Source organism: Nipponia nippon, unplaced genomic scaffold, assembly GCF_047370975.1.
Source record: "Nipponia nippon isolate SJK-2023a ecotype South Korea unplaced genomic scaffold, ASM4737097v1 scaffold_10, whole genome shotgun sequence".
Classification (NCBI taxonomy): Eukaryota; Metazoa; Chordata; class Aves; order Pelecaniformes; family Threskiornithidae; genus Nipponia; species Nipponia nippon.
Window position 1 is genome coordinate 18,372,451 of NW_028262291.1, and position 12,482 is coordinate 18,384,932.

Consider the following 12,482-nt stretch of genomic DNA (forward strand, 5'->3'; position numbering starts at 1 on the left):
ATCTACACCTTCATGTCTGCCTCTGACTGACCGATCTTGACTTTTACACATTCTATTCAATGCAAACTACACTTATCCTGGGAAATGAAATGCCTCCTGCTTCTACTCAGAACAACCCATAGAAGCAGGAATAAGGTAAGCACAATGACACTTTCATAGTCGGAAACAACAACAAGCAATTCCACATTTTAGAAATAGCCCACAAGTTCACAGGAAAGACCTGATGCAGTCAGATTTATTTTACCTTTTTATTTCTTTAGGGCCATTTTGTTGTAGTCGTGCACAAACAGCCAGGAAAAAAGACACACTAGCAAGAGCTGCTCAAGAATAAACATTCGGTCATTACAAGAAGGGAAGAGTGCAAGTTCTGCTGATCAAAATCCCTCTGAGCCTAAAGAAAGGCAGCTGGCTTGTTGCATCAAAGTCCAAACCAATCGGGGACTCCACCTCGTCTGGGGTCACCTTTCTGCCTCTGCTTCTCTCTTTCCATATATTTATTCTTGAAGTCATCAAAAGAGCGAGTTTCTGAGTCTTGTTCTTTCTCTGGAAATAGGTTGGGAAACTGAAAGGTTTGTCCTTGGCCCTAAAGAGAAAACAAATGGTCAGAGAGACATTCCAGCCTTTCTGCAGTAGCTATGATGCATATACTTACAATGAAAGACCACCCTGAAGTTTCAGCTAGTGCAAAATCCTCCCAAGATCTCTTTCCACCCGTCTCCCCAAGATACACATATATCCCTCCCACCCAAAAAAGCTAACTTTCAGCCTCTCCTCTTTTGTGTGCTAATTAAGACACTGACATCTTTTTTTACAGATGAATGGTCAGGACATGGACACCTCTTCAAAGACTTTGAACCAGCTCAGAGATGTTGTATGAGTCACACAGTAAATGCAAGATGAGCAAAATAAGTGATTTTGTTAAAGTAATGCCATTGGGGAAATACATGGTGGAGCAGGCATTCATTATGTTAACACTCAGGATATGGGTAGCGGTTATAGTTGTTTAGATCTCAGCTAAGGATAAGAAAGAACAGTCCTAGCAGCTGCTACTGTAGGGTATAATGTGGGAATATGGAATAACAGATATCAGAGGTCTCTTATCACCAGGAATAAGGACTATAATGTTAAACAATTACAGTGGGAACAATCTGTCTAATACATCACTGATGAGATTAAAGTGATTACATCTGCATCAGTCATTCTGCCTAACAGGCAAGTCATTTTAGTGAAACATCACCATCAGATCTATGTCTCCCACTTGGAAAATAAATATTTGGTTGGTCTCTGGTTTTTATCTAACAGCAGGAAACCATTATTCTGTGGAAATGTTCTATCCCATTAACATTATCTACTTACTTTTTAGTGGTGTTTGCACTAAGAACAGCTTCATTAAACTCAACAATATCAGCCCTTCCATTCTATATGGGACTTTGCATAATAAAACTCATAACTGATAGCTCATAACTCTAAAATTACTCTCCAAAATACTTACAAACCTTACCATACATTAACTTCTTTGGCAGAATACCGCATACGGAAATCTCAACAATAGCATTTAATTGCTTCAGATGAAAACAAGGATTTTTTCAGATTAGCCATTCTTCACATTTGTGCAATAAATATAATCAAACAAGAGGCACAGTTATGAAATGGTTCCACAAAGGACATGAAAGGAGCCTTCCACAACACAGCTACCTATACTACATTTCTGGGATCAGAAATGTGATATAATTAAATCAAAAAAAAACGTCACCATGCCCCTGACCCAGCTGAATGTGTGCTATGTTTCGTTTAGCCATATACACTCAACCTGGTAATTTACAGGTGTGAAAGAATTTAAACCTCAAGCATACACTTTGGAAAGAAAAAACATGACTTATCCCAGTTGAGCTTATCCAGACTAGAATCTAGGAAATATCAACTCATACCCAGCAATGCTCTGGTTGTTTTTGTAGTGCATACTTCTTGGGGGTTTCCTAAGAGCCTGACCATACTACAAAAACAACAAGGGAGCTGCTGTGTACATTGCTCTGTCCTCGATTCTAGCCTGGATAAGATCAACTGGAACAAATCAAGGTTTTCCTTTCCACGGTGTACACTCTGGGGTTTCAACTCTTTTGTACCTTTAAATTACCAACAGGTATGCTTGTAATAGCTGTCCTATGACAATTAAAGCATAGTCCCATTTCAAGGCACAGGAACTGGCCTTATCAATGTCCTTGAGCAATCTCAAAGCTGTAGCCTACTGAAACTCTTCCTGTAGTACAATCAGCAGCAAGCACCCTTGAGGCCAAGCGCTGCCCAAGATTTTAGCACACTGAAGCATTTGGAAAAGAATTTGTTTATATTACAAAAAATTACTGTGTTTTAACTGCACTGTGGGCGGGTCACTCATCCCTGTGGTACCTATAGAACAGATAGGGACGATTCTAAGGACTCATCTGCCCTGGAGAGGAAGCCATTTTAGTTAAACAAGTAAGAAAACAATTCAGACTAACATGGTAGGCATACCACCTACACTGAAAATTTGAGAACTATTTATATTGGTAACAGTGTAGTAAGGGACTGTTCTTGTTATGCAGCACTTCCATTCTGGTATGCTTCCAGCACCAATGCACTTCCCTTATTGGAGAATGAAGGAAAGCTGTCCCTAAAGCATACTAACAACATCCATGGTAATTCACTAAGCATTGCAAAACAGTTACTATTTTAAAAAGAGGGGAAAAAACCAAAAAAAGATATGCACAGAGGCTGTAGCGAAACCAGACAAACCTTTCAGCTGTTTATCAAAGTGCTCACAGTTCCCATTTCAAGGCTGGTGAAAGTCAAATATTGAGCTGAAAATGTCAATCTGTATCTGGAGTCTTTTAATAAATCAAAATCAGCACAGACAAGTTGGCTCTTTCCAGCTCTTGTTTTGTGAAGAAATTCTGATTTTGGCTGGCAGCCAGACATGATTCGAAACAGCCAAGACATTACACCCTGAGAACTGAAGGTTGATAAATCTTAAGTAACAATACTATGCAGTAACACTGCACTGTAAGACTCTGAAGTGATGAAAGCTGTATGAAAAATAGCTGTTGTGCATGCTCAGTAGCTAGTTTTCAGAAGAAGCCTGTATCTTGGGTATTTCAAAATTTCAAAAATACCAAAAGGCATCAACTTACATAAAGAATTTTAAGTCTGTCCAGGCATATTTACATTCAGTGCATCTTCCATACGATGCCAGAGGCTACTGAGGTTCAAGCTCATATGCCACCTTCTCAAAAAAATGCCTACCAAAGGAATGGAGGGATCGTCATTCCTTTATGCAGTGCTGCTTTTTCTTATGCTTTTTCTTTGTAGAAGTTTTCCCCTCTATACAGCAACCATTTAACAACCATATGATAAATGCACCCTCAGAATTAAATCCTAACTGAAACAAAGCAAACAACTAAATTGCTACCAAGTTCAACAGGGTTTTATCTGGCTTGCAAACTGCTAGAACATGAAAAGCTGGCATACGAAACCAGAAAGCAAAATTTTGGCTTATTCCTAAACCTTGCATTTGTTCACTATTTCACTTTTGCAAGCCATTTAACCAAGGTCATTCTTTTAATTACTGAATTACTGAAATTCACATGAGCTGCAATTGGGCTCTAAAAAGCCTAGGGCTTGGTCCTCCTTTAGAACTTCTGCCAGCATAATTACCTTAGAAGCACAGAGAAAGAGGGAGAAAAGAACACCTTCCTACCTGACCTAGCTGTGCTAAAAGAAAATCCTGTAAAAAAGAAAGACACTGCCAAAAAAAAAAATTTGCTCGGATAATTTGGTCTGTCTTGGAACTGGATGCTGCACTGCCAGCAAAAGAACTTTTGCACCAATGTGAGGTGATACACTGATACTCTGGAGTTTGTCAGGATAAGCTGTACCACCACACACTCTTATAGCTAAGTGAGCTGTTATAATTTTAAAAAAAAAAAAAGAAGAAAAAAACAAATAAACCAAGTTGGAGAGGCGGTATTAAAACACCTAAAAAATAAAGGCAACGTGATGAGTTTATGCATTGCTATTCTCAATTTAGGGTCTTCCCAGAGACCTCCCTTTTTCCTACAAATTCTGAGATTATGTAGAAGTGAGATGTGTGGTCCAGTGTTTAGATTACAGAAATGGGAGCCATTAAACTTCTATTCCTGCACAACTCTAATCCTCACTTCAGCATTACCCAAATGTAAAACTGATTTATATACAAGGTCTTATAAGGATTCGTTAAATGCTAACATCCTTCAAGACAAAAAGTGACCTAAGCATCAAACATGTATTTTCCCCTTAAATTTCAAGCCTTTTTCGTTAGAAAGGCTGAAAACACACCTTGTTCTCTGAGGTTGTAGGAGGAGGTATCACATCGAGCAGTACAAATTGCCTCCATTCATTTTAATGAGAGGTTAAGTGGTCATAATTAGGCCTATGAAGTCAAGTGTTAGCCTTTCCACTGCTGAGCCTCATGTCAGAAAATTGCTGGAAGGATTATCCAGCACAAACTCACTTATACTTCTCTGACCTTTGTGTCCGTTGAAAAGTTTAGGAATGGAAGGTCAGCACAGATATCATTATGTAGGAATGACGCAGCAAACACTGATCATGTAAACAACTGTGAGATCTTCTGATTATTTAGTTAATTGAAGCACTTACTACTGTCCTTCAGAATTAGGAGAAAAGTGATGTTTATAGTATCGTTAACTAAAAAAAATGTTGGACTCCCAACAGCATGGGATTCGGTCCAGCAGTAGCAGCAAATGCAACTAAATTTAATAATCTAGTGCATTTGAACAATTCTCCTACTATTGCAGTGGTAACATCTGATGTTAAAACGTATGACAAAACAGCACGGAAAGCAACTTCAAAAATCCATACAGGAACGACCCAGCGTACAGAGCATTCAAGTTTCCTCTGAATTTGCTACATGTCAAAACAAAACTGCTGTCACATCTGATATGTAAATGGATTAATTACTATGAATGTACCAGACACCCTAAACAGAGTTTGAGGAGAAAGTATTTGCAAAAATGTTCCCACCGGTGCCATCATTCATGCAGCTAAATAGGTGTTAGTCCTAATGTTGACAAGGTCAGACTCCTTTTTACAGCCATCTCCATTAGATTTCTCAAAACAGGTTTAATTAAAAATAGGTCTGGATTCCAGAGGCTTGTCTACAGTTGTGCTCCCACGGGTGCTAACACCTGTTGAGCTAAACCAGTGAGAACACTGAAGGAGGAGGAGGGGATGTTCGTTTTTTTTAATTTCCCTGATGTTGATGCAACTGTAAAGTTTCCCACTGGCTTTCTTGTCTTCTTCTTTTTTGTTTTTTTAATAACATCAGGATAATTATAACTGTATTGGAGTAATGAGAAAGGTTGCTGTATTACATTCATTTTATCTACTCCACAAAGATATATAGCTTTGTTTTTAATTAAAAAAATAAAACAGTGTAAAAAAGTAGCATCTGATACCCAGAGCCATAAGTCTCTAACTTAAACCTTTCTCACCACATTGCAAAAAGGGAAAAAAAGGCAGGCAGGCTCTGGAATGGCAAGATATTGTTGATCCACAGCCTTCTATGATTTGAGGTATTTTTTTAGTGTGAAAATATTATGCTTGGACAGATCATGTATTTGTCCAGTTACAGCCTGAGAATAAAGTAAACAGCTCTGAATCTCCAAGAAATAGTATTTGGAAAAGAAAGGACAACAATTCTTACATGTGGAACAGCTGGGGCACTAATCTGACACCTAAGGGTATGTTGACTATGACTTCATACACCTTCCACCTTTGAGACACTTGCAGTAAGTTAATGGATATGTATGTTGCGCTGGGACACATAAGGTGATGTTTTATGAAGCAGAGAAGCGCAACTGGTCATGAGAATATACTCAATTTCATTCAGGTAAACCACACCACAGCTGCTACCAAGTCATGCTGGAAAGAGCAATACTTCCACCTAGTGGGCAACAGAAAGATCAACCCAAGACCTTCCAAAAACACATGCTTATTTTTCCAGTCATAAGCAGTTTTAACTTGAAACTGGATTAATGAGAGGAAACACAGCTGGTAAAAATGGTGGGAAAGCCCAGCTACTCTGACTCACGGCAGATGCAAACTAATTCTCATGAAAATAAGGATTTTACAGTGGTTACCAAAGACTTTCCTAAATTAGGCAGATATTAACAATGGACTGCATGGGGCCTGTTATAGCCTGAATCACACCATGAATGAGAATGAAGGCAAAACCTTCAGTTTCAGAAATGACACTGGGTTTCTGGCCTCACCCACTGTTTAAAGCTGGTGTGAACATAGAACTGGAAGCTCACTGTCTGAGACACCAGAGCTAGTGATGAAAAGCAAAGAACAAAAGGAAAAAGAGAAAGAAAAAATAAAAAAGGGCAAACCTAAATGTTAAAGGAATTAACAGATGCCAACAACAATAGGAAAAAAAGAGAGCAAAGAGACTAGGAACGAGGTGAGGTGAAAACGCACAGACCAAGCTTCACTCACAAGACTTCAGTAAATGGTCAGGATTCCCTCACTTGGGATGAAGTACAACACCAAAAGCTGGTCCCCTGACCCCGTTCATGGGTAGGATGGAAAACATGGCATTCTTTAAAAACTTATGATACTATAGTATAGGGCAATGCAGTAAGGGACACTTGCTCTCTCATGTACCACGAGCAGTCCTGAGCCGCAGTACCACAGGGCCCTGTGCTGGCTAATTTGCCCAGCAGACAAAATGAGAGGCTGGAGGAACGACCAGAGTTACTGCTGTCCAACTGCCTCCAGTACCAAGTTAATTTGGGTAATTCTCCTCTCCACCACAGAGCTGGCCCTTAAGGTAATGGCAACTATTCTAGGTTCAGAGGTTTGATGTGAAATAAATGCACAAAGGCACTGCCTTAAATTAGTGTCTTGCTCCACACAACAGAAGCATTTTGCTTCCCACTCCTTCCCCCGAGTATCTATGGGTTGCAAACTACCTCCTTCTCAACTCGGCAGACAAAAGAAACAAGACTGCATTAAATACAGTGAAATAAAATTTGAGAACTGACCACAGTTCACTAAAGATCCACGTCTGCCTCAATCTTGGGAAACGAGTCTCTAAAAGCAAAGGAGTCACTAGCAAGAGGCTGTGACAATGGAAAGTCCTTGCAATTACCTACTAAGGGACAACACTCAGAGAAAGCAACTTGTAAGATAAAACATCACTCCTGGCATTCAGTTCTTCAGCTGTGTTCTTAATGAATCGTTCATATCTGATCTCTTGCAGACAAAAACCTAGCACAGACAATCCAGGAGGCAGAACGTGCCCACCAAAGCAGAGACGCTTCCTTGAGAAAGGAATGTGGTTTTTAGCCATCGTAATACAAAATCCTCACGGAGATGAGGTTGCCTTTAACTTCAGCACAGTAAATCAAGATTAGTCCTCATCTAACTACAACTCTGTTACTTTCTATTAACAGTGTACTTTATACTGTTCTTTTAAAGGTAAGGGCTGTCTAGAAAAACACTCTCCTCACTTTTCTTGCCACTCCCCTTCCCAGAAGGGCCTTAAGAGAAAAAACTTCTAAGCACATTTAAACTTTGAAAAATTAAAAAAACCATCAGATTTCCCATTGTCTGTGCCTCTTTAGTTTGACCCCAAGTCAATATGAAGTCTTATGCAGCCTTTAAGATCACACAGTGTTCCCCCCACACTGAATCCTTGTCCCAGGATGGAGTAACACTGAGGTCGTGTTGCCAACAGCAATTTTAAGCTTATGGTTTTACAACCATAAATAGCATTCCTTTAATGTAATTTTGGTATGTGAGGGGTTTTTCTGTCACTGGTTTCATTTCTTTTTTACATAGAGACAGGTAAGCCCAAGAGAAGTCTAAACTATAATATGCTCCTGTTATGAAAGAAATTCATAAGAACATGAAGCTCCTTTTCCACTGGGCAACCAACATACGTTTCAAAACCCGGTTTAGCCACAAAGCACACTTGTTAGACATGACTAAAAGCTCTCCAAGGAATATGCCTTAGTCTTCTCTGAAATCCAAAAAGCTTTAATAAGAAGTTCCCTACCCTTACAATATATTCTTTCACTTACTGGACATTTCAGCAATCAACCACAGAAATCGTGAACCTTCCAGCACACAGAGTACAGGGTCAGCATGAAACTCACTGGCACAGCAGCACCGTATGACATCAGAACATAACTTACATACAGACCTCAAACTAATACAAGACTTGAAAAATAACCATTTGTTTGAATCTGATTTTTAGACTAAGTCATTTAAATCTCTTTATACATTCTGGAACGTATTAAAGAAAATGTCATTATTAGAGGACTGGCAGAAATATTCAGCCAACCGGTCAATTCACTGAACATTACTTCGAGCTTGGCTGGTTAACAGTCCCCTCCTCTTTCCCCACAAGCATCCATGTTAACTCACCAGCTGTACATAGGCAACCTTGTAATCTGGCTTCTTCACTCTCTGATTCTTGTGATTCCTCTTGTTGTTTGCACCTGCAGAAATGAAGAGTCCTGCCTTTTAACTTCCCAGGACTTCCAAGTTCCCCAAAGCAAGGCCACGCTGAAGGGGGGACGTCACTAGTTCCAATTTGTTGTTAAGAGGAACACTCCTTCCTCAGTACCAACACAGTATCACACTTACTAAAATGTATTGAAACTGGGAGACGCTACTCTCCCCATATACAAGTAGGGAACCGAGGCATCACCAGACTCAGGCTGCTGACAGCCGTTCTGCCTTCATGTCACACACAAAGTTTGCAAAGAAGCAAGGAGATACGTCTCCTGAGTAGGGGGCCAGGAGCGATAAACTATCCTCCCAACATGAACAGCTTCAGGAAGACAAGGAGGAAACGACCACTAATAAGCTTCAAACTTGTCAATTTTTACTACCCAGCTAATGAGCTGGATCTACTGTTTATACACCAGAAAATTACAGGCCACATCTAAAAAAAACCAAAGCATCTCAACCTTCTGGAAGTATGCTGATCACAACTGAGTGGGAAGTTAAATTTATTCCTCACACGTTAGGCAGACATTAAAGCTCTCAAATTATTAGACATTCTAACCCCCTTTCCTCTTTTATCCCTGAATATATACATTCTACCATCACTTCCATCAGCAGTGGGGGACAAAATGGTTGTAAGGACAAGCATGAATATTTTTCAGTGCTGTTTGGAATTGCATGTGTTTGGTATGTAAGACTTTATTTAATTCTGTTTTTCACATAAGCATATTACAAGATGATATTTCTGTTTTCTTTTTCTTCTATGTTCTGAGTTTTACAACCTTATTTTGAAGCTTTTTCTTTTATTCTCCATTTTTCACTATTACAGGTCTTTTTTCCTATCCCCTTTTTAAAATCATCCCTACTCTTACCATTATAAACACATCAATCAATTCCTTTGCTAGAGTCACTGCATGAAAAATGAAAAACCCAGCCATCAAAGATGTCCTAACCAACAAGTCACTCTCCATTTGATTAATGCACTGCCTGGTGATCAAAAAGGTAAATAACATGAAAACTATATTCCTCACTTTGCACTACATCCAAACTGCAGTCAGAGAAGCTCTGGGGAAGGAATAATTCATATGTGAACATGATCTTACATAAATTTAGTTTATTTCAGTTAGAGATGGGTCCCTCTGCTCCAAGTCAGAGTTCAGCATAACTTAAACTAGCAACATTTTTTCTTTTTCTCTTGGGTTGGTTTTATGTTGGGTTTTGCTGGGTTTTTTTGTAGGGTTTGGCACAGGGGAGAAACACCATGACTGGAAGAATACAAGTCTGTAGCAGAAATGTGGTAACAACAGATGATGAAAATTTGAAAATTTGTCAAGATGTCTTTCTGACATTATATACTGGTCTAATAGAATATTTTTCTTTGCTCTACAAACTTTTCCTTTTGTTAGACCATAACACCTCCTCTGTGCGCATGCCAGGTAATCTCAACTCACATTTTTTTTTTTAAAAAAGGCCATGGCTGAAATTAAGTTTAATTACTAATTTTATTAAAACACATGAAGCAGTTGCTTCTGAAATGAGACACCCACCGATCTTCAAGGAGAAATGGTACCAATTACAAAAGCACAAAGCACAAGCTAGATAACTGTCAAGATGATAGGGCTTTTTAAATTCCGATTTTTCTTTTTAAAACTAAACATGTCATAATCTAATCAAAGTATTGAAATATGAAGTGGTGCTATTCATTTGAAGGGACAAATAAACAACTAAGCTCATAGACATCATCAGCTAAGCACCTGGAACCAAAGTTTCTGAAATCTAATGGACCTTTTGAGAGGAAAAGTCTATTCTGGCTGCGCAGGGATGCTGTATTCATCCCTCTGGATTACTCAACTGCACTTACCATACTGTATCCTGGTCCTCACAGCAGCCACTGGCACATTGTATATTTTTTCAAGGTAATTCTTGATATCCACTTTTGTCATTCTAGGCAATACAAAAACATTTTGGGGAAAGAAAGAAGGAAAAGTATAAATACGTAAATAAAATAAAACAGAGCCAGAGTATTTCTAGACTGGTTGATACTCTAGAATAAATACGTCTTCTCCTTTTAACCAAGGTAGCTTTACTGCACAAAAGTATAAACTCAACATAGATCACACACTGCTACAGCAATTCATTATCCATAAACTAACAATGACAAATATTTTGTCCTCTGTAGCCTCAATCCCAGATACGTTCTGTATTCAGCAAAAGTGGGTAGGGTTTCTCACTGCCTAAGCTGAGAACCCTTTCTGATCTTCTGAATAGCATTTTCTAACCTTTTCAGGACCTGCCACAGGCTTGTGGGCCTTAGTGTGTACAACCAGATCGGTCAGGATGAAAGACTCCTGACAAACACCTGGACATCACCTCGTTTTCTCTGGATGATTTTCATAAGCGCTTCTTTCTTCCTAAACCTGTCCCTGGGAAGGCTGAGCCTCACTAACACTCAGAAAGAGGAGCCAAGCAAAGCTCGTACTTAAATTAGTGCCCTCGCAGCCCTCTTAAAAGTCTGCCTGATTCAGAAGCCCCTTCCCCCGGCCCAAAGGGCGCTATCTGGCACCTCGGCTTCCCACCCCTCAGCTAACCAGGCAAGCTGCAGCCCAGAAGGAGGCGGCAAGAGGCCGTGTGGCGGGAGGTGCGGCACTGGGGGGGGGTGGTGCTGCAGTCGCGGCGGGGACCCCTCGGCAGCCCCCGGGCGGCGCTGGGCCCTTTCCGCGGCAGGGCAGGCCCAGACCCGCGGCGGCTCCCGCTGCGGGGAGCTACGCCCCGCCGGGCCGCGGGCCCCGCTCCCCCGCCGCCCCCGCACTCACTCCATGGAGACGCGGAACTGGACGGTGTCCTCGGGCTGCGGCACGCCGGGCCGCACTGCCAGCATGAAGAAGTTCGGCCGGAAGATCCGCAGCTGCGGGCCGCCCAGCTGGAACAGCGGGTACCTGCGGGAAGACGACGACGCCGCTGACTGACCGACCGACCGGCACCCCCCCACCGTCGCCCCGACCCGAGCCCCCCCGGCCTAGCCCTCCGCCGCGGCCCGGCCCGCTCACACGGCCTTCCTGGCGCCCGTCGCCATGGCCGAGGCCCGGCCGGGAAGCGGTGCGGCGCAAGAGCGGCTCCCGGCGGGGCGGCGGCGGCAGCTCTCGCCCCCTGCTGGCGCGGAGGAGCGCCGCGGGGCGGGGTGGGCGTGTGAGGGGGCCGCGGGGGAGGCCGGGGGCGCTGAGCCCCTCACCCTGGCGGCCCCGCCTCACGGCTGCCCTCCGCAACCACAGCCCGCCCCGGCGCCCGGCGCCCGGCCGCCCCCTGCGCCCACTCGGGGCGAGGGGCACGCAGCCTTGGGGCAGCGGAGAGTTCCCCAGAGGAGCCGCAAGGCCAAGGGGTGGGGGGGAGAAAGCGCCTGCAAAATGGCGCCTCAGTGGGAATTTGCAGCCGTGGCTGCGTTTCACACCGTATTTTCCTCATGGTTACAGGAGGGAGGTGATTCTCTTCTGCTCCGCTCTGGGGAGACCCCAGCGGGGGTGCTGCATCCAGCTCGGGGGACCCCAGCACAAGACAGACGGGCCTGTTGGAGTGGCTCCAGAGGAGGGGCCACGAAAATGGTGGGAGGGCTGGGACGCCTCCCCTGTGAGGAAGGCGGGGGGAGTTGGGGTTGTTCAGCCTGGAGAAGAGAAGGCTGCGGGGAGACCTTATTGCGACCTTTCAATATATAAGGGGGCTTATAAGAAAGGCAGACAGAGACTTTTTACAAGGCCTGTCATGACAGGACAAGGGCCAACAGCTTTAAACTGAAAGAGGGTAGGTTTAGATTGGACATAAGGAAGAAGCTTTTTATGATGAGGGTGGTGAGATACTGTATCAGGCTGCCCAGAGAAGCTGAGGCTGCCCCATCACACTGGAAGTGTTCAAGGTCTGGTTGGACGGGGCGTTGAGCAACC

The 12,482-nt window shown here is 42.6% G+C and overlaps 1 protein-coding gene across 1 annotated transcript; it reads right to left on the reverse strand.

Annotated features, from left to right (window-relative positions):
- Positions 1-234: 234 nt before the first annotated feature.
- MRPL23 (mitochondrial ribosomal protein L23) lies at positions 235-11,715 on the reverse strand. Its single transcript, XM_087745767.1, has 5 exons — positions 11,598-11,715; positions 11,364-11,486; positions 10,412-10,494; positions 8,467-8,540; positions 235-583 (listed from the first exon to the last, which is right to left on the reverse strand). The coding sequence occupies exons 1-5, from the start codon at positions 11,621-11,623 to the stop codon at positions 419-421; spliced, it is 471 nt and encodes a 156-aa protein (XP_087601893.1). The 5' UTR covers positions 11,624-11,715; the 3' UTR covers positions 235-418.
- Positions 11,716-12,482: the final 767 nt, after the last annotated feature.

What these genes read in the sequence shown, in the direction of transcription:
- MRPL23 (XM_087745767.1), bottom strand. Translation starts at nt 11,623, where the DNA reads ATGGCGACGGGCGCCAGGAAGGCCGT. An exon ending in ACGGGCGCCAGGAAGGCCGT is followed by an intron (nt 11,487 to 11,597) that starts GTGAGCGGGCCG and finishes GTCTTCCCGCAG; the next exon opens with GTACCCGCTGTTCCAGCTGG. An exon ending in GAGGACCAGGATACAGTATG is followed by an intron (nt 8,541 to 10,411) that starts GTAAGTGCAGTT and finishes TCATTTCTGCAG; the next exon opens with GTGCAAACAACAAGAGGAAT.